Here is a 19,895-nt window from a genome sequence, read left to right on the forward strand (position 1 = left end):
CATGTGATACCCACTTAACCTTTATTTTATCATATGTTTGACAAACACATATGTTAAACAAGTCTTCACTAAATTAAATTTGCAAGCCATTAACAAATAAACTATCATATATCATATTATAACAAACTACGGGTCATGAAGCTTATCCTAATACAAAGATTTTTTTTTAAAACATTTTAAGCTTGCTATCCATAAAAACACATACACTTGACTAGTATCTTATAAAATTAACAATTTTAAGAACTTGACAAGACAATATTCCATTTGAGATGATTTTTTTTTTATTATTTCTTTTTCATCTTAGTTTATTTGACACTTTTACAATACTTATAAATTCTTCAGGATGAATGCATTTAACAATCTAGCAATGAACAAATTATCTAATTGATAATAAAGAATGATTTTTTTGGGGTTTTTAGATCAAAGTGTCAAGTTGTAGTTTTTTCAATTCACATTTTGAGGATGGTCTTTTTAGTAAGTTTAATGGGGATTTCTTTAAGTCATTGTTATTTCTACTCCAAATTTATACTTGTTTACTTTTTAAGTAAAGGTATTGTCTCAAGTCTCATATTAACAAAATTGTGATACATCATTAGGAATAAAAAGATTTGGTAAGAAACTTTTAAATCAAATTTTGAAGTCTATAAAAGTTAACATTTCAACTGTACAGGTTGATGACAAATTTTCAGTTCTTAAAAAAAATAACAACAACAAAAAATTCATAAAACTATTTCTTTCAACGGAGTTTTCAAACTTCTAGTGCTCACCATGGTCACATATGTTAAAGACAAAATTTTTCTAGAAATATATGAGAAGAATGTCAGTTCTATAGACTAACATTTTTAAAAATTGAAATTATGTATAAATTCCAATAAAATTTCTAAACAAGCTGCTGTAACTAATCCAGAATGCTAAATGTTCTGTTCTCACCCAGTTGTCTGAATTTTAATATATAGAATAACACATAATATTTAATGATTCACAGGTACTGTCATCCATTTTTAGATCCGTCTTTTGTTTTTTTATCACCATAATAAGTCTTCCACACTTCATCCACTTTTTGCACCCAGTCTTGAGATCCTAATTTTTTATCTTCTAAGTAGTATGTTCTGTTCGGCTGAAAAAAATATTAAATTTTCACATGACTTTTTATGCTTCAAATCAAGAACTTGAAATCTAGTGAAAAATAATAGTGTTTCGTTACCTGCATGTTTTGCTATATACTTGATATACAGAAACACCTTCTTGTTATTTTAGCCAGGGGGCTGACACTGTTTGGAAGCATGTGCCCAACAAAAATATTCAAGAATAATTAAAAGTCACATTTAAGAGATTTCACCTTGAAACTCAGATTTTGAAGAATTTCATACTATGTTCAGCTATCATTTGCAACTGTGACGTTATTTTTAACAGCTGACTTTAAAATTGATAAGCTTCCTTCCTTCCCCATTTTCAGCCATTTGTATAAGCTTTATCAAAATACAACACTTAACATGAGGGTACCCAAATTGCACCTATTTTGAGTTTTTCATCTACGTTTATTTATTATCCAGACAAAAGTTTCCATTCTGTGTTTATTTTGTAGATGTATCCTTATTTACTATATAGTTCCACCAATTTGATTTTGAATCCAAATTGAATCATAGAAAAATGGGTTTGAACAAACCTCCAAACGACCCATGCTTCTGTTAAGAGAAGTACCCAAATTGCATCCATGCTTATTCACATCCGTAAAATTCAAATATTTCTCCAAATATTTAGAACAAATTGACAATAGTCCATAAAATTGAGAATGGAAATGGGGAATGTGTCAAAGAGACAATAACCTGACCAAAGAGCAGAAAACAGCCGAAGGCCACCAATGGGTCTTCAACACAGCGAGAAAATCCCGCACCTAGAGGCGGGCTTCAGCTGGCCCCTAAACAAAAATGTGTACTAGTTCAATGAAAATGGACGTCACACTAAACTCCAAAACATATAAATGAACTAAAATTAAAAACATACAAGACTAACAAAGGCCAGAGGCTCCTGACTTGGGACAGGTGCAAAAATGAGGCGGGGTTACCGTTTAACATGTTTGGTGAGATCTCAACCCCCCCTATATCTCTAGTCAATGTAAAATAAACAAACACACAGCAATACGCACAGTAAAACTCAGTTTAAAAGAAGTCTGAGTCCGATGTCAGAATAGGCAACAAAAGAAACTAAGCAAAATGACAATGATACATAAATTAACAAAGGACTACTAGCAGTTACTGACATGCCAGCTCCAGACCTCAATTAAACTGATTGAAAGATTATGTCTTCATCATATGAAAATCAAGCACAATCTCGCCCGTTAGGGGTTTAGTATCATACCATCATAAAATACATGAGAAGAACATAATCCCGTATCATGCCAACAACTGGTTTTAGAATAAATGTGTTTATTTCCAATGCAAAGACCCTATGAATGAATCAATAATAATACCAAAATATGCTATCTTTAATGACCTGACAACAGTATCATAACTATATCCCTTCTGAATAAGTCTGTTTAAAAGTTTGGTTAGCTTTTGAGGTGAATGTCGACACTTTTGTGCTTTGTATAGAATATTACCATAAAAGATTGGATATGAAATACCTGAACGTATAAGATGTCTGCATGTTGATTTATATTTACAAATGATGTCCTTGTACCGATGATAAAATTTAGTAAATGTTTTGACTAGTTTGTGATATCGAAAACCCTGGTGTAATAATTTTACAGTAATACAGAGGTTTCTTTCATAAAAAATCAAATATGTTGTTACATACACGAGCGAATCGAACAAGTTGAGATCTATAAACACCATAAGATGGTGACATGCTTGTATTTCATATTTTAAGAAATGGATGCCTGCAACATATTTTAATTGCTCATTTCTAAAAGTTGACCTTTTGTGGACGTCGATCCATATATTTTACTTTTATTTAAATTTTTAGTATCAGTGACCTTGAATTTGACCTTATGACTCCAAAATCAAAAGGCTTTCCCCTACCATCTGTATAAACTTCAATTTAATAAGGCAAAGGAATCTCAAGTTATCTGATAAGTATATTTCAAAAAAAAAATCCATTTTTAGTAACAATGATCTTGAACTGTGCCCTATTGACCACACAATCAATAGGCTTCTTTCCATTTATTGTTTGTTCATCTGTTTAATTTCAGTTCCAATCAAGCAAGGGAAACTCTATTTACCACTGGAGAAGCATTTGCTTCGGACACACAAATGAATGAATATACATTTTTTGGGGCTCTTTATAGCTTGCTGTTCGGTGTGAGCAAAGGCTTCCTGTTGAAGGCCGTACTTTGACCTATAATGGTTACTTTTACAAATTGTGACTTGGATGGAGAGTTGTCTCATTGGCACTCATACCACATCTTCTTATATCTATAGACAACAAAGTTACTGATTTTTTTTTCTGGGGACATTATTTCAAAGCTTTGCTCAACTTGTTTTCAAACATGTACAAAAAATAAAAATATAAATATTACTACTCTATTGCATTTATTAAATACACTAATTTTGAGAACTTCATAAAAAAAAATGTTAATTATTTCAAATAAATATCCACCAGTTTATTACATCTCACGTAGCAGATAAATACTACATATTCTTATGTTTTCCTTGGTTGACGTTAAAAAAACACCATCCAAACAATCAAGGTATACTTACTGTGTGAATGAAAAAAGTTTTAAAATTCTTTGCCTCTGGTCGCAGGTCTTCTGACCTAAAATATATGAAAGATATGTAAATAATCTTAACCACATAATGCTTTATGGAATATATTCAGTCAAAATGTTCAAGGACAAAAAGGCTTTTATGTAAATATTGTATATGACTTTTTCAAAGCTTAAAGCTTTCTCAATGTGTTTCTTCTTACCGAAGAGATTAAATAAACTGTTATCACAGAGATATGACTCGCCTTTTTGTAATTTTGATAATGCAAATGTTGAAATTAAAATAGCAATACTTTAACATGTAAGTTATGCAAATATTCAAGGTCGATGAACCATGACTGAAGGTACATGGCTTAACAATCTCCATGGAATGAGATGTGCCAATGCTAATACAACTGCATACCAAATACCATTGACTTATTATTAGTCGTTCCTTTTAAACAAATCTAAACACAAACATTAACTTGTAAACTATGTAAAAGTTTCAAAGTCAATGAACCATGATCAGTGGTGGGGCTATATAATCTCCATGGAAACGATACTTGCAAATGCCAATATATTTGCATACCAAATATCATTGACTTAACATTAGCAGTTCAACTTAAACTGATCTTATCACAAACTAATACATGTAAACTAAGCAAAAGTTTCAAAGTCAATATGTAAGAGATAAATTTGTCCTGGTAAAATATGTCCGGGCGGACATATATTACTAGTATAAAAAGTCCATGGTTACAGAATTTACTAGTATTTTCAGTCCGATGTTAGTAATTTATGTCCCGGGACTAATTTTCTTAGGAATTCAAGTCCATGTCATTAATATTCCTAGGTAAAAACATCCATGTCCTTTTTTTTAAAGGTAAAATATTAATGAATCAAATCATTTACATTTAAAAAATGGAAATTTAAATGTTATATTTTGATATTTTTTAAGAGTTGTATTTATATTTTTTATAAAATGTATTTCCCCAGACTAATTTCCTAGGTAATCATTCAATGTCATTAATATTCCTAGGTAAAATCGTCCATGCCCTTTATTTTAAAAGAAAAATATAAATGTTATGTTTTGATATTGTTTAAAAGTTGTGTATCAATTTTTTAATAAAATTTATGTTCCCAGACTAGTTTTCCTAGGAATTCATGTCCATATCATTAATATTCCTAGGTAAAAACGTCCATGTTCTTTATTTTAAAAGGAAAATTTTAATGAAAAAAAATATTTACATGTAAACAATGGAAATTAAATTTTTATGTTTTAATATTGTTAAAGAGTTGTGCATTTATATTTTAATAAAATTCATGTCCCCAGACTAATTTTCGTAGGAAATCATGTCCATGTCATTAATATTCCTAGGTAAAATCGTCCATGCCCATTATTTTAAAAGATAAATATAAATGTTATGTTTTAATATTGTTTAAAAGGTGTGTATCAATTTTTTTAATAAAATTTATGTCCCTAGACTAATTTTCCTAGGAAATCATGTCCATGTCATTAATATTCCTAGGTAAAAAGGTCCATGTCCTTTATTTTAAAAGGAAAATTTTAATGAAAAAAATTATTTACATGTAAACAATGGAAATTAAATTTTTATGTTTTAATATTGTTAAAGAGTTGTGCATTGATATTTTAATAAAATTCATGTCCCCAGACTAATTTTCCTAGGAAATCATGTCCATGTCATTAATATTCCTAGGTAAAATCGTCCATGCTCTTTATTTTAAAAGATAAATATAAATGTTATGTTTTAATTTTTTTTAAAAGTTGTGTATTAATATTTTAATAAAATTTATGTCCCCAGACTAATTTTCCTAGGACATCATGTCCATGTCATTAACATGCCTAGGTTATAACATCCATGTCCTTTATTTTAAAAGGAAAAAAATAATGAAACTTTCCAATCTTAACTAAGAAAATGTGGTTTTGTTTTTATTCTTTTCAATAATTGTTATAATATAATAAAAATTACTAGAAAAACAAGTCTTAGGACAATTTTTCCTAGGAAAATAAGTGACAGACATATTTTACTAGCTATGGACTTTTTTTCCTAGGAAAATTTGTACTGGGACTTACATTCCTAGTAAAATAATGGTCATGGACTTGATTAACTAGGTAAAAAAGTCTGGCGGACAAATTTTACTACAGGACCAAATTTACTGTTACAAATAGACCATGACTGAGGGGGCGGGGCCAAATATTCTCCATGGAAATGAGATGTTCTTATGCTTATACAACTGAACACCAATTAACATTGGCCTACCACTAATGGTTCCCCTTGAACTGACCTAATCACAAACTAATACATGTTAACTTAGCAAAATTGTCAAAGTCTTAGACCATGACTAAGGGGGCGGAACCAAATAATCTCCATGGAAATGAGATATGCCAATGCTTATACAACTGCATACCAAATATCATTGACCTACCACTAGTGGTTCCCCATAAATTGACCTAATCACAAACTAATACATGTAAACTATGAAAAGTTTCAAAGCCAATAGACCTTGACTGAGGGGGCGGGGCCAAATAATCTCCATGGTAATGAGATGTGCCAATGCTAATACAACTGCATACCAAATATCAATGACCTACCACTAGTGGTTCACCATGAACTAGACCTAATCACAAACTAATACATTGTTGACGCCGCCGCCGGAAACAGCATACCTATGTCTCAATTTTTGACTCCGTCAAGGCGAGACAAAAGTATATCTATATACAAATGCAGTCTGTTCTTTTTATATAAAGAAAATAAATTCAGAATTTTTTGCATTTGCGTTTGAGTGCAAAAGAACAAAAAAATATAGACAGGCACAGGCCGGTACAAACAGTCAGAGCTCTATCGTGTCTGCAACTGTCATCCTGCCCGCCCTAACTGGCTGGTTGGACACTCAACGACAACCAAGGGGACTTTCATGCATACGATGCTTTATTATACGTCATTGCAAGCATAATAAATTGCTTCGCCGAGCACAGCTGGATACGACCGCAGAGGCCCAACCCTGAACAGTTGGGGCAAAAATGAACACAATATTTGCGCTTGATACAGGTATGAATTTGGATTGTAATTCAATATTTGACACAGAATAACTGTAGTCAAAGAACTTAGAATTGGTTATATGATTTGAATTTATATTCAATTTTTTGCTTTTGTGCAATACACTATGCTGTTGCAAATTGACTTTTTGACTAGATTTCTATTTACTAATACTAAAGTTATTGTCCAGAAACCAAATGTCTTTGGACGAAGACGACGTGATAGCAAAATACGACTGCAAAATTTTTTGCGGTCGTATAAAAATGTCTGCGGTAAATAGCTTAAAGATACTAAGCCTGTAATTCTTTTAAAAATGGATGCCAGGATTCAAAAGAATAATTAGAAAATCTATGATATGGACTCAATCAAGCAGCAGTTAACCAAAATGTTTCACAATTGATTTAAATACATTACAAATAAAAGAACAGAGTTCCAATGTCCCACGTGTTGCACATATTTTATATTTCCAAGGGGCATAACTCGTTTAAAAAAAGTCGATCATCCACCATTATAGAACTTAGTCGAGATATTGCTGATATTAACCTATAGTATAAGTTTTATAAAAATCTGGCAAGAATTGTACCTGTGAGAGCGCTAACAAGACTGGACGGAAGGATGCCCGGTATTTCTATGTCCCCCGCAACGCGTTACGTGGGGGACAATAAAGAGTAACGAATTAATGATATAACTCAATGGAAATTTACAATACAGACCTAAGTGAAAACAGAGCTAAACTTGTTTAAGCATGAGCTGTATATCAATGTAAACTTACAGACTGAAAAAAATAATATCTTGTATTTGCTACATTCATGAGAGTACATAGAAAATACTAACCATGGAATTTGTCCCTTTAAAACTTTATTAGCAGGATCAACATAATATAAATGTGGTCCCTCGGTTAATAAAAGCATACGTCTTCTTGCAAATAATCCCTGGAAGATAATCAAACAGATAAAGAGATGACATCTTATTTTCAATACCGGTACACTGAACTATAATCAAGCCAAAATAAATTCAAAATAGAACAGTTGCTGTTTAGTATTGTTTACTCCTTATTTTACTTGGATAAAACAGAATGAAATGTGATACATTTAACAAATTTAACAACTCAACTTAAGGATGTACTTAGGTCAGGTTTAGGAATTTTTGTCAAATGTTCAAACTCCTTAGGTTTAAGATATAGGGTTAAATATTTTGCCCCATAACACCCACTTTTCTTTTCATATAAGACTTCAATAGCTCATAAAAGGTCATGTAACAAAATTTAAGCAGATTCTACATTTCTTTTCTTACGATTTAAGACCCAAATAATGACAATGCTAAAGATAAGGTAAAAGTCCGAGTCAGCCTTTTCCCACCATTTTTAAAAAGTCTAATATCTCAAAAAGGAGTTCCATAACCTATCAATATTTATAGCTTATTTTCCTTAACTGATGCTCTTCTGATTTAAAGTATCAATTTTAAATTCTAGATTTTCTTAATTTCACCTAAGTACATCCTTAAGCAAATGATTTTTGTAATTTTACATACAGTACATTTTATCAGATACTGTCTCATATACTTTCTATTTATACTGAAGAGAAATTGTGATTCTATACTGTTAACACTCTGTTGATTGTGGATATTTGCTTAACTTTACATTTTCCTGTTTTTTTATTGCGTAATCTTTCTAGTATTTGGATAGTACATTACATTGAAAGCATCGTATTTTATTTGAAGTGTAAGGATGTCTTCTATCTACATTACCTTTCTTTTATCGACTAGACCCTGTTTCAGAATAAGGTTGTCTTCCACAAATTTGTGATATTCATTATTTTTCTTTTGTTCCTCTAACCTTTGCTTCCTTTCATCCTCAGTTATACTGCTGTAAATAATAAGACCATCAATATTAATCTGAGAATTAAAAAGAAGGAACAATGAAACTACAAGCAAAGCATCCAGTAGCTACGTAATCAAATGATTGTTTTTTCATTATGCATCAGGTTATCTTTACCTTTGACAGAGTCTATCCTCTAGTCATAAGGAAATTTGATAAAGATGGAATGCAAAGTGCAAGTTCTCTGTTGCTAAATACTATCAAGGAACCTTCCCTTGACTGATTGATTGATGGCTGCTCAACCTAACAAAAGGGTTCATCTTCTTATAATTGGAACCCGTAGTACAAGTTTTGGATAATAAGATAAAAGCTGTAACTCTATAATACATTTTCCATAATGCTAATAGGAAACCTTCAATAGAGACCTTGATATCAAACATGGTTAATCCCTCCTTATGAAGACCAACTGCATCTTGTTTGGTGAAGTCTGGAAGTCCTTAGCTGCTTCTATCAGAGCCACAAGGTGTTATAGGGTGTAACACATATGTTACTTTTTATAAACTAGATTTAGAGCCTGTGTCACTCACCTAGTTCTATGTGCATAATCAACAATGTACTCTCTCGAACATTGTAGACATGAATAGAATTCATGACAAAAATTTCTTTTATGTTGATCTTGTATTGCTGATCATTTATTCTGTTTAGTTTCTCTCTATCTTCTTTAGTTTTTGCTCAAAACACAAAAGAGGGTAAAAAGATCCTCATTTAAGGGCAATCACACCCATGAGGAGTGACAGTCTACTAACTATATCTGCAAAATTTGACTTTTTTGTAGATCTTGCCCTGCTGATCATTTTTGTGATTTGAAGTTTCTATTTATCTATTATAATTTTTTTTATATAAGACTAAACGCAAAAAAATTGGTAAATATCATCATTAAAGGAAAATTTCCTCCATATTGTCATAAATGTAGATCTGGTCTTACTGATCATTTTTGCTTGTTTAAGTATCTATCTATTATAATTTTTAAGACATAAGGAAAAACGCAAAAAATTGGTAAAAATTGTCATTAAAGGGCAATAACTCTAAATAGGAGTCAACTGCAATTTCGACCATACCATACTTATTCGTTGTTCTTGTCTTGCTGATCACTTTTGCAACTTAAAGTTTCTCTTTACTAATTATAGTTTTCAAGATAAAAGTCAAAAAATAAAAAAAAAAAATGGTAAAATTTGTCATTTAAGGGCAATGACTCCTATAAGAAGTCGCCTGACAGTTTTGACATCACTGAACATTTGATAGAGCTCAACATTCTGAACATTTTTGCCATGTTAGATTTTCTCTATTTATAACAGTTTTCAATATAATCGACAAAATTTCATTTTACCCTATGTTCTATTTTTAGCTATGTAGGCCAATTTGGTTGGCAAGCGGGGTCATTGGCCACATTTTTAAACTAGATATCCCAATTATAATTGTGGCCAAGTTTGGTTAAATTTGATCTTATAGTTTCAGAGAAGATTTTTAAAGTGAACAGACAATGACGATTGACAACAAACGCCAAGTGATGAGAAATGCTCACTTGGCCCTTTGGGCCATGTGAGCTAAAAAAAGGGGGCAGTGAAAGGATGTAATAAGGATCTAAACTTCACAAAATTTGTATTTTTCCATTGCAGAAAAAAAATGGTGTTCAAGATATATATAAATGGTAGCATACTGTCTAATCATAATACTATTAGTAAATATTGAAAATTTCACCACTCAGCTTATGGTGGATTTTTATCTGAAAATACAATAACTTAAAAGAAAAATTCAATGTAGAACGTTATATTAGATTAAGTTAGTTTGTATGTTTTTATTCAATTAAAAATATTTACTTACATATTATCACTAACATTATTGGTTATTAGTTCAACAATTCTTTTATCATCAAAGCCAGGCTGAAATAAAAAGTAGATTTTATTTATCAAGAGCATAGCTGACAAAACTTTGGCTTTCATGAACCAAATAAATTTTGCATCTTGTACATTAAATATTCTGTAAATTCAAAATTCAAACATGTGCCAATTATTAGGGGGGTTCCCAACAACCCTTTTCTACCAGATTTCTACATTTGTATTGTAAAATATTGCTATCAACTTAAAATATGAGTTTTATCACTGCAATGCAATTATAACTTTGTAGTATTTTTCAAATCAGAACACTCATTAATTTCTGAATTCATAAAAGCACATGAAATACAATAATGAGCTGTGCCATGAGCGCATGATATGCCCGTCACATTTTCAACAAATAAAGTTCCATAACTCCTCAATGTCATATAAGAAATTTATAAAAAAAACTAAAAGGAGCTTATTTTAATAGATTTAAACCCGCCACCAAAGTTTCATGAAAACTGCTAAAAGCATTTTTGAGGAATTGTCCAAAAACTAGAAAATCCCCTCTTTTTTAGGAATAAAAATCCCATTACTCGGAAACGTAAAATCTGAAATTCATAAAAATTGAAAGTGAGCTTACGTCAATAGATATAAACAATTCATCAAAGTTTCATGAAAATTGGTTCAAGAGTTTTTGAGTTATTGTCCTACATGTTGACAACAGACGGACATTGGTATACCATAATACGTCCCGTAAATGGGCGTATAAAAACTCTCAGGTTCAATTTACTTATATCACCTATAAGGTCCTATCAAATTTATATTTACTAAAACTGCTTGCATGGCCCAAACTACTTCTGAATCAATGTGCAATGTGACTTCTCTTTTTGACATTAAACTGTAAGGTGATATACCAAAGGAGCATAGTACTTGAAATAGACATACTAACCCGACTCCATAATTCATCTGGATTGTCTTTTGTTGCTGGTAAATATGGAAGTAGTTCTGGTGGTTTTTGTTCAGATACATGTTCCCAATCTATTCCTTCAAAGAAGGGATGAGATTTTAGCTGTTCCATTCCACCTAGTTCTTCACAACCAAGTCGTTGTGAAGGTTCTATAACCTATAAAATCCAGAATAAGCATTAGTAATGTATTTTAGCAGGTGCTTATTTTTGGTTGCACTGCTTTATCAATGTCGCTTATTCTCTGATTATCTTTTACTTCATAATTAGTAGATAACAATTGTATATAAAGATTTGTGGTCATCAATTGTCGATTTGATGGTTTCTAATCTTCAAATATAAAATTGTCATCTCCTTTCTCATACAACTGAAAGAAAACACGATGAAATCATACATTTTAAAATTTGTCACATGATTGCATGCACAATTTCAGATCATCAACTGTAAAATTGATACCCTGAAATTTGTGGTATTATCCAATCAAATTGAACGTTACAAACAAAATTAAATAAGAATTTTTATTCATGTAAAGAACAGAAATGATATTTCTACTGTAAATATCGTTACTATCTGAAAATCAGTTTCCGATAAATCTATCCAGATAACATGTAGTGAGTGGTCATTTTTTTGCTTATACTACATTGGGATTCACTTTAAGCTCGTTGTTTAAAAATTGTTTATGCAGTATAATATATCTGCTATATCTTTTTCCAAGAAGAGATTATCAGAATCACATGAAATTTGCTATAGAAAGTTAATATCAGGTTAGTATACCGTAATTTCGTAAAATATTGCAAAAAATATCACTTGAAAACATCTATTACTTAAAACATGTTGTGTTCTTGTAGTTTTGAAGTATTTTCATACAATAAATGGGTTATTCCACATGTATAAGTGAGTACAACTCCTTTCTAAATATCAGTATAATATCCTAAGGAATGAAAAATCTTCATGATTGATTGGTTTCCACAACACAGGTGAAAACTCTGATAATCAATTACCTTAGATGTATTAATCACAACATTCATCTTAAGTATGCAAAAACTTACCAATAATTTTTCTACCAAATCTCTGGCTAGTGGATCAAAGCCATCTGGAAATTCATATTCTAATTTCTGGATTTTTTGGAATATTTGAAATTCATGACTGTAATATATAGATAATAATATAAAATCAATCAATCAAAAATATAATCTTTTGTAAGGCATCACATAAATTTGTGACAGACTTTCTTTGACAACAGCAAACTTTACAAATACTGTCAGTGATAAATATGATAACTCATCTAATTCATTGAAATTACAAAAACTTAAATGAATTGTAATGGAAAATACATTTTGTATGATATATATTGGTGTTAACCTTGAAATAATCACTTATAAATATACTGGTATATGACATAAAAATGATGGTACTCACCCTCCTCTGAAAGGTGGAAGGCCAGACAATAACTGATAAATAATACAACCTAAAGCCCATAAGTCTGAACTGAAAGAAATTATTTTAAAGAAATTAGACAACATATGTAAAAAATCAGAAATACCAAAATGAGACATTTAATCCCAATTAACTATACATTCAAAAAGAAATAATTTCTCAGCATACATTTTATCAGAGTTCTGAAGTTTAAAGTTCAAACTGACCTCTCAAGAGAGGACCTTTAAAAGAGGTTCTGAAAAAAATCAGATTCTGGCATTGAAAGGCGCCAGGATTGGGGCAAATTGTGTTAGTGTTTTCAATTGGTATAGTTATCATTCGTTCCAGCAGACAAAAAAAAATGGTGAATTCTGGCGCTCTAAATTTGAAGAAAATATTTGAATTAGTTTTAAAATATTAGTGGAGAAATGTTGATGATACGGTTTTCAATGGAAACTGAAAGAAGTGGAACACTAGAAATTCACCTCCTTTTGAGCGATCTTAGTTGCAAACGGGTTCAGATTCTCATTTTGACCTCGATACTGAACACATATACTTTTCGTCATGATTATATTTTGGATGTTAAAAACGTGAAAATGACTGTTGTTAAAAGTTGAATTGACGATTTTGTGCAAAGATTGGGTGACCGCTGAAAAGAGTTAAATTATATAGAGAAAAATGTTTGGGTCTGAAAGTGACCCTTAGAGGCAGGTGACTGCTGAAGTGAGGTGACCATAAAGGCATGTTGACTGTACTTACCTACTAAAAACATGATTATATGGAGTTTTGTGGAGAAAACACTTACAGGTGAGAACCTATGAAGGCATAATAACCTACTGCTGACTTGTTTATAGGTGAGAACTTGCTAAGGCATACTAACCTACTGCAGACTTGTTTACTGGTGAGAACTTATGAAAGCATACTAACCTATTGCAAATTTGTTTACTGGTGAGAACTTGTGAAAGCATAATAACCTACTGCAGACTTGTTTACTGGTGAGAACTTGTGAAGGCATACTAACCTACTGCAGACTTGTTTACTGGTGAGAACTTCTGGAGACACATACTGTGCTGTTCCTACAAACGAATTCTTTCTCCTTTGTGTATGGTGTTCTGAAAACAAAAAGGAATAAATCTTATTGCAGCAATGGCTTTGTTAAGTTCTAAATTCCCCCAAAAATGTGAGGTTTTTATTATTAAAATTGCAACAGGATAGGTCTAACAGAAATAAAAACCTATTAACATATCAAATTTTGATAGCATCATTCTTATGCAAAATTTCCCAAAATCACAATTATAAATCTGGGGCATTTTGGTGAATTGTTTTACAACTGCAGATTGATTTGTTTATTTGATTTTCTTTCAAAATTTTGCTTGAACACTCTCTCTTAATCATGAAGAATCTTATATTCATAATTCATAATATTATATGAAGGTTTGACAATTGTTGATTTCTAAACAACAGAGCATACTGTGAAGTGTCTTACAAGTTTAACTGATCATCATTGAATTTTATGTTGAAAGTCAATATCATGGTTTACTACAGGTATCACATAAACTTAACATTGATAATGATCCATGAAAATGAGGTCAAGGTCAAAGGATAATTTTGTACACATTACAATCAACAATCATTCCACACACCAAATATAGTTGACCTATTGCTTATATAATCAAGAAACAAGACCTAATCATAAAAACTTAAAGTTGACCAATTAACCATGAAAATGAGGTCAAGCTAAAAAGATCCTTACCAGACAGACATGTACACATTACAATCATTTCATACATCAAATTTAATTAGCCTATTGCTTATAGTAGCTAAGCATAAACACTTTTTGATTGACACTGATCCATCATATAAGGTCAAGGTCAGGTGAACCCAGTCCGAAAGACACGTTTACCCTGCAATGATTCTTTAAAGCACATAAAAGTGTTCTATTTCGCATAATATGAACGAGATGCTTTGCCCCCTTTACTAATCATGAATAAATTTGATGTTGAAAGTGATTAAGATTAAAGTTTTACTAAAGATACCACTTAAACTCAACATTATCCATAAAAATAAGGTCAACAAAAAAACAAAGTCCATTTATCAGTTACCCTGTAAACAAAGACAACATGGAAAAATTACATGAACCAAATTGTTGATTTTGACAACGACTAAATAACAACAACAATTAACTATTTTAGGAGGGTTACACAGTTAAACAACTAATTACCACCACCTGAGGCCTCCGGTATAGAAAAGAATTCATCTAGTTGAAAAACAAAAGAAGTATCTGGCATACAATAGTATAACGGCAAAAGGTATAATGTTCAATAAAACAGGATAAAATGTTATGAACAAATGAAAACTAATTAATATTAGATGTGATGTGTTTTGTATATGAAAGTACTTACATTTGTAATATTTAAAAAAGGTGCATGCAAATTGTTCCACCAGCATGGTTGAAAATACATAAACGATTTCTTGAACAATTAGATTTTGGGTTTAGGAAATGAAATTGAACAGCTTTTCTCAAGGGGTATTGATTACTGTCTGAAACATAGTGATATTTGCTAATAAGATGTGATGGGGCATTCTTTTTGACACACTTATATTGTCAACACAAACTTGAGATATTTTATTCTCTATGATTTTAGGATTGGTATGTCTTGCAAGGAGACATAAAGCTATATGCACTCTGTTTCTTTGAATATGAAAAAAAATAATATGTTAAAAATATTACATTATAACTATTACCGGTACATGTGAATTATTATCATTGAGACCAAATTTTATGGATTTCATGGTTTTCTTACTTACCAACTACAAAATTTAAATAAAGACATGTTTCCACTATTTCGTATTCTACAAAATTATAGACTATATATAAAAGCTTTCATGTGTCATCTCATATGGTTCAATTTTAAATGTAGACTGCTTGTGTTAAAAAATTGATCTTAATATCAATAACATTTAGAAGTAATATTTAAATTACTCTTCTAGGATGTAGAGTCTGGACTGAAACAGCAAAGTTCAACTGGTAAAACAAACACACAGCAAAATATATTGTATCTAACACACCTTCCTCTGGTTTTATCTCTTCTTCTTTATGTAAGATCTTTGCACTGCCAAAATCTGTTATCTGTATGTGCATTTCTGTGTTTAATAAAATATTTTCAGGCTTTAAATCTCTGAAATAAAGAAAGGAAATATTGGATAAGTATAAGAATATTTTATCAATTTTGTTCAAAAAGTAGATGTATAATTTGATGTTAAATAGTTCTAATGAAAATTTATTGTTAAATTGTTTTAAGTTATTTGTTATTTGTACATGTACAATAAAGTACAGTAGTTTTGTAAATAACATTGATAAACACCTTTATGACAGTATACATGTAGAGAGAACTCATTTTTGCTACATGAACCTTTTTTTTTGGCTATGCATTGGATGCTTTTCATAAGCATAAACATTAACTGCCTTTGTGCTTCTTGTTATTTATTTTATAGCTTGTATTTAATTTAGTTAATTGTGCATTTTATTTTTCCCAGCCTGTAATTTTATTTTTCAGTTCAATAAATGTATTTGGTTTGCTATGTAATTTGAATATATTGTCTGCATGTGCTATTGTTTTAATGTTAGTTATATATTTTTTTATATTCGCAAAAAAGGCTTAAAAGAGATAATGTTTTATTGTTGTATACATTCCAAATCTAAATAAATAAATCTTTAATATCATCACTTAATGTACATGAAAACACAAAAAGCAAAGGACCAGCGCTTGTATTTCTATTCAAAGTCACAGTGAGGCATTTAAGATAGAGCAAAATCACTCATCTGACTGAATGTTGAAAACTTCCCCTACCATCTGTTTACTGTTTATTCAATTATGGGAATACCAGTTGTTTCTTTTTCCATATCAATATTCTTTCATCCATTAAGCTCAATTAACAGATATTCAACCTATTCTTATTAAAACACAACAATGGAAATCTCACCTATGAATAAAATTTAAACTGTGCATATATTCTAAAGCTAGTACAATTTCTGCTGCATACCACTGAGAACAATGCACATCAAAGGAAGACAACTTATGTAGATAATCCAAAAGCTCCCCTCGTTCTGCATAGTTTAACACAAAATCTTCATTTCACTAAGGAATCATAACTACCGGTATACTTCATGAAACCTATGAAAGGCCATTATACTGAATTATAATCATTACAGGTTCATGCTATGTCAAATTGTCAATACTCTTATGTATGATGGAAGTATTTATTAGGGTCTTTTGGGAAACTCTATGAATGCCTTTATGGTAAGTTTGAATGCTATAATTTGGGAACATTAATTATTGGAGTGATTTAAATTTTTGGGGAATTCTTCCTTATACTGGACCCTGAAAAAATCCATGAGAAGCTATGATAAATTTGACTTCGCTGTATTGTTATTATGCTAATTACATAACACATGATATTCTTCCTTGAAACACTTGTAGCAACTCGCAATTGTAGGATTAAGATTGCCTTATGTGTATCGTTACTTGTCAACATATGCAGAATACGTGATTTGATTTTTTTTAATGATAAACACAGCAAGAAGGAAAGAAGAAGACATTTTTTTTTAATATAGAATAAAGTTTTTTTCACAAATTCTTGAAATTTACCAATTTGTTCAATGATTATTTTTTTAATACCGGTACATAAAAAGATATAATCATTTAATTTTTGTTCAACTTATAAAACCTTACTGTGGTGGTATATATCATATGTTTTTTCAGTACATGTATAATGAGGACAATTGGCAGTTGTCATTGTGTAGTTGTTTACTTAGTTCTTCATACATTTACAAAATGTATAGTGATTTGTAATTTTCAGGTGTATTTGATACTTATGTAAGAATTTTTCAAGAATCTGCTTGTTTACTACAGTGGAGGATCCAGAGGGGGGCATAGAGAGCGTATGCCGCCCCCCTTTACTTGCACTTCTTTCTTTTTTTCTTTTTTTTTTAATAAGACTGTAAAATGATTAATCAGACTAGATTTCATTAACTTAACATTTCCCGTATATTTAATTTTTATGTGACAATTTGTTACTTATAAAGATATTATTCCCTCGTATTTACGTGTAATATATTATTAATAATGTCAAAGTCACATGATTCGCTACCGTGGAGTTGACCAGTATGTTGAAAAAACGTCACTCAGTCATTTTGAAATTCAAATTACAGTAACACATTGCTAAGGCTGAGGATGACAAGCATGACGCCTTCAAAGCAACAAAGGATGGAGCAAGGACGTATTGACTCCTATTTCACAATTCCACAGTGGAAAATTTTTCCATGTCCATTTTTTACTGACAAATCACACATCAAATATATTGGTACATTGATCCATCCAATCATTTTATAATAGATAATTAATGGGGAGAATATGGCATCAAAAATGTCCAACCCTTACACTTTAACTATAAAATATACATGCCCCACGACAGTAACCGTTACGTTAGTGCATTTTACACTTATTCAATGTTTTTTAACAAAAAAAAGGACAAACAAAAATTTTTTTTCAATTCAGCGAATGGTTCTATTCTACGCCCCCTCTTTCAAAAATCCTCGATCCACCCATGTACTATATAGTTGTGTGTGATATCAGTGTTCCAGCTAGGTCGTTTTCACAGGGCGGTCCATCCGCCCTTTCCCGAGTGCCGCCCTGTGCCCTTTTTAAGATGCCCTGCCCTTTTTCGTAAGTCCATGCCTTTATTGCCGTAATATTTTGATGAAAATACAATTATTCTACCTGTCTTCATATTTATGACAAGTTTATGATCCTCAGCCAATTAACATTTACAGCCGGTGTAATAAGTTGTGATTACAGATAATCCGCTTATCAACATCGGATGGGTCATTAATCAGTTAATTAAACTTCATAATTGATCATTGTTATAATTTTTCTCATTAAATTCGGTCAGTCAGCATTTCAATTTCAATATTTCTCAAAAGATGTCAATTTGCGTTTGATGTATCCGTAGATCGTCTGTTGTTTATATGTCAAAGACTTTTTTTTTAAATTGATCTTTTAAACTAGTTTTAATCCAGAAGAAAGTAAAAACAATGCTTGACTGTACCTTTCATTGAATATCTATATCCAAATTAAATTAATTAAAGCTGTAATCCATGATCACAAATTGACTGCTTTGTTTACATTTGTTGAAAGCCATGTACTTTTTAGGCAGGAAAATTCGGAAAACCCCTTTAACAAGAAACAGTTACATTTCATTGTAATTTATAGACAGTAAGATTTTCATTTTGATTAACTGCTAAGATTATTTCATTAAAAATGAATACTTTCTTGGGGTGAAACTGATAATACTTTAATACTCTACATCAAGGGTTTGTAAAATGGAAAAGAGGGAGGATTTTTTTATATTTTTTTTATATATAATATTACAAATATAAGTTTAACAGTCTGAAAAGACATGGTTAAATGGATTTTAATTCTGAAAAACTCAATGTGGTTTATTATAATTCATTTATTATTTCTATCATAATCAGAAACACTGGACTACATGTATTAGGCATTTCAAACATATATTATTGCCTTTATAAGAACATCCAAGATTATTAATAAGTATGTACCTGTAGTAAAAATACCCTGGTAGGGCCTTAAAATTTCTACTGGGCCCTTGGAAAAAAGTTTTAGGATCCAGATTGGCCCCTGGAGAAAATGTAAGGTATTGTTCCTGACTGTATTGCAGATCTAGTGTAGTATTTTAACTGACATGCACAATCATTTCACTAAAGAAATAAAAATAATTCTACAAAACGCCGCTGTGCTCTGCATTGCAACTTAACCTACGACCTACCATGCATTAAAAATGTTCTAGGGAAGACTGAGCTAGTAATATACATCCTTGCATGGTCACTTTAATACTGTTACCCAAAATAAGGTTGATTTTCATCTAGCGTAAAAGTGACTAAACCCCCTCAAAACTCCTAGCTGAAACCCCTGCAGTTAACATAAGACAATGTTTGACATGCCCTTTTTGAAATATCAATCATCGTGCTAAAGTGCCCTTTTCATAATTGGCTCCCTGCCCTTTT

General features: G+C 30.9%; 1 protein-coding gene across 1 annotated transcript in view; it reads right to left on the reverse strand.

The window, feature by feature from the left end:
• Positions 1-718: 718 nt before the first annotated feature.
• Positions 719-19,895, reverse strand: part of LOC127709043 (3-phosphoinositide-dependent protein kinase 1-like) — a 29,375-nt gene continuing 10,198 nt past the window's right edge. Inside the window, exons 5-15 of the mRNA XM_052214364.1 lie at positions 16,796-16,940; positions 15,881-15,990; positions 13,833-13,923; positions 12,815-12,883; positions 12,445-12,541; positions 11,381-11,554; positions 10,436-10,494; positions 8,485-8,602; positions 7,573-7,670; positions 3,699-3,753; positions 719-1,117 (exon numbers count right to left, since the gene is read on the reverse strand). Of these exons, the coding sequence (XP_052070324.1) occupies positions 992-1,117; positions 3,699-3,753; positions 7,573-7,670; positions 8,485-8,602; positions 10,436-10,494; positions 11,381-11,554; positions 12,445-12,541; positions 12,815-12,883; positions 13,833-13,923; positions 15,881-15,990; positions 16,796-16,940 (1,142 nt within the window). The 3' untranslated portion in view covers positions 719-991. The remainder of the gene's footprint in view (positions 1,118-3,698; positions 3,754-7,572; positions 7,671-8,484; positions 8,603-10,435; positions 10,495-11,380; positions 11,555-12,444; positions 12,542-12,814; positions 12,884-13,832; positions 13,924-15,880; positions 15,991-16,795; positions 16,941-19,895) is intronic.

This window comes from Mytilus californianus, unplaced genomic scaffold (assembly GCF_021869535.1).
Source record: "Mytilus californianus isolate M0D057914Y unplaced genomic scaffold, xbMytCali1.0.p SCAF_7, whole genome shotgun sequence".
Classification (NCBI taxonomy): Eukaryota; Metazoa; Mollusca; class Bivalvia; order Mytilida; family Mytilidae; genus Mytilus; species Mytilus californianus.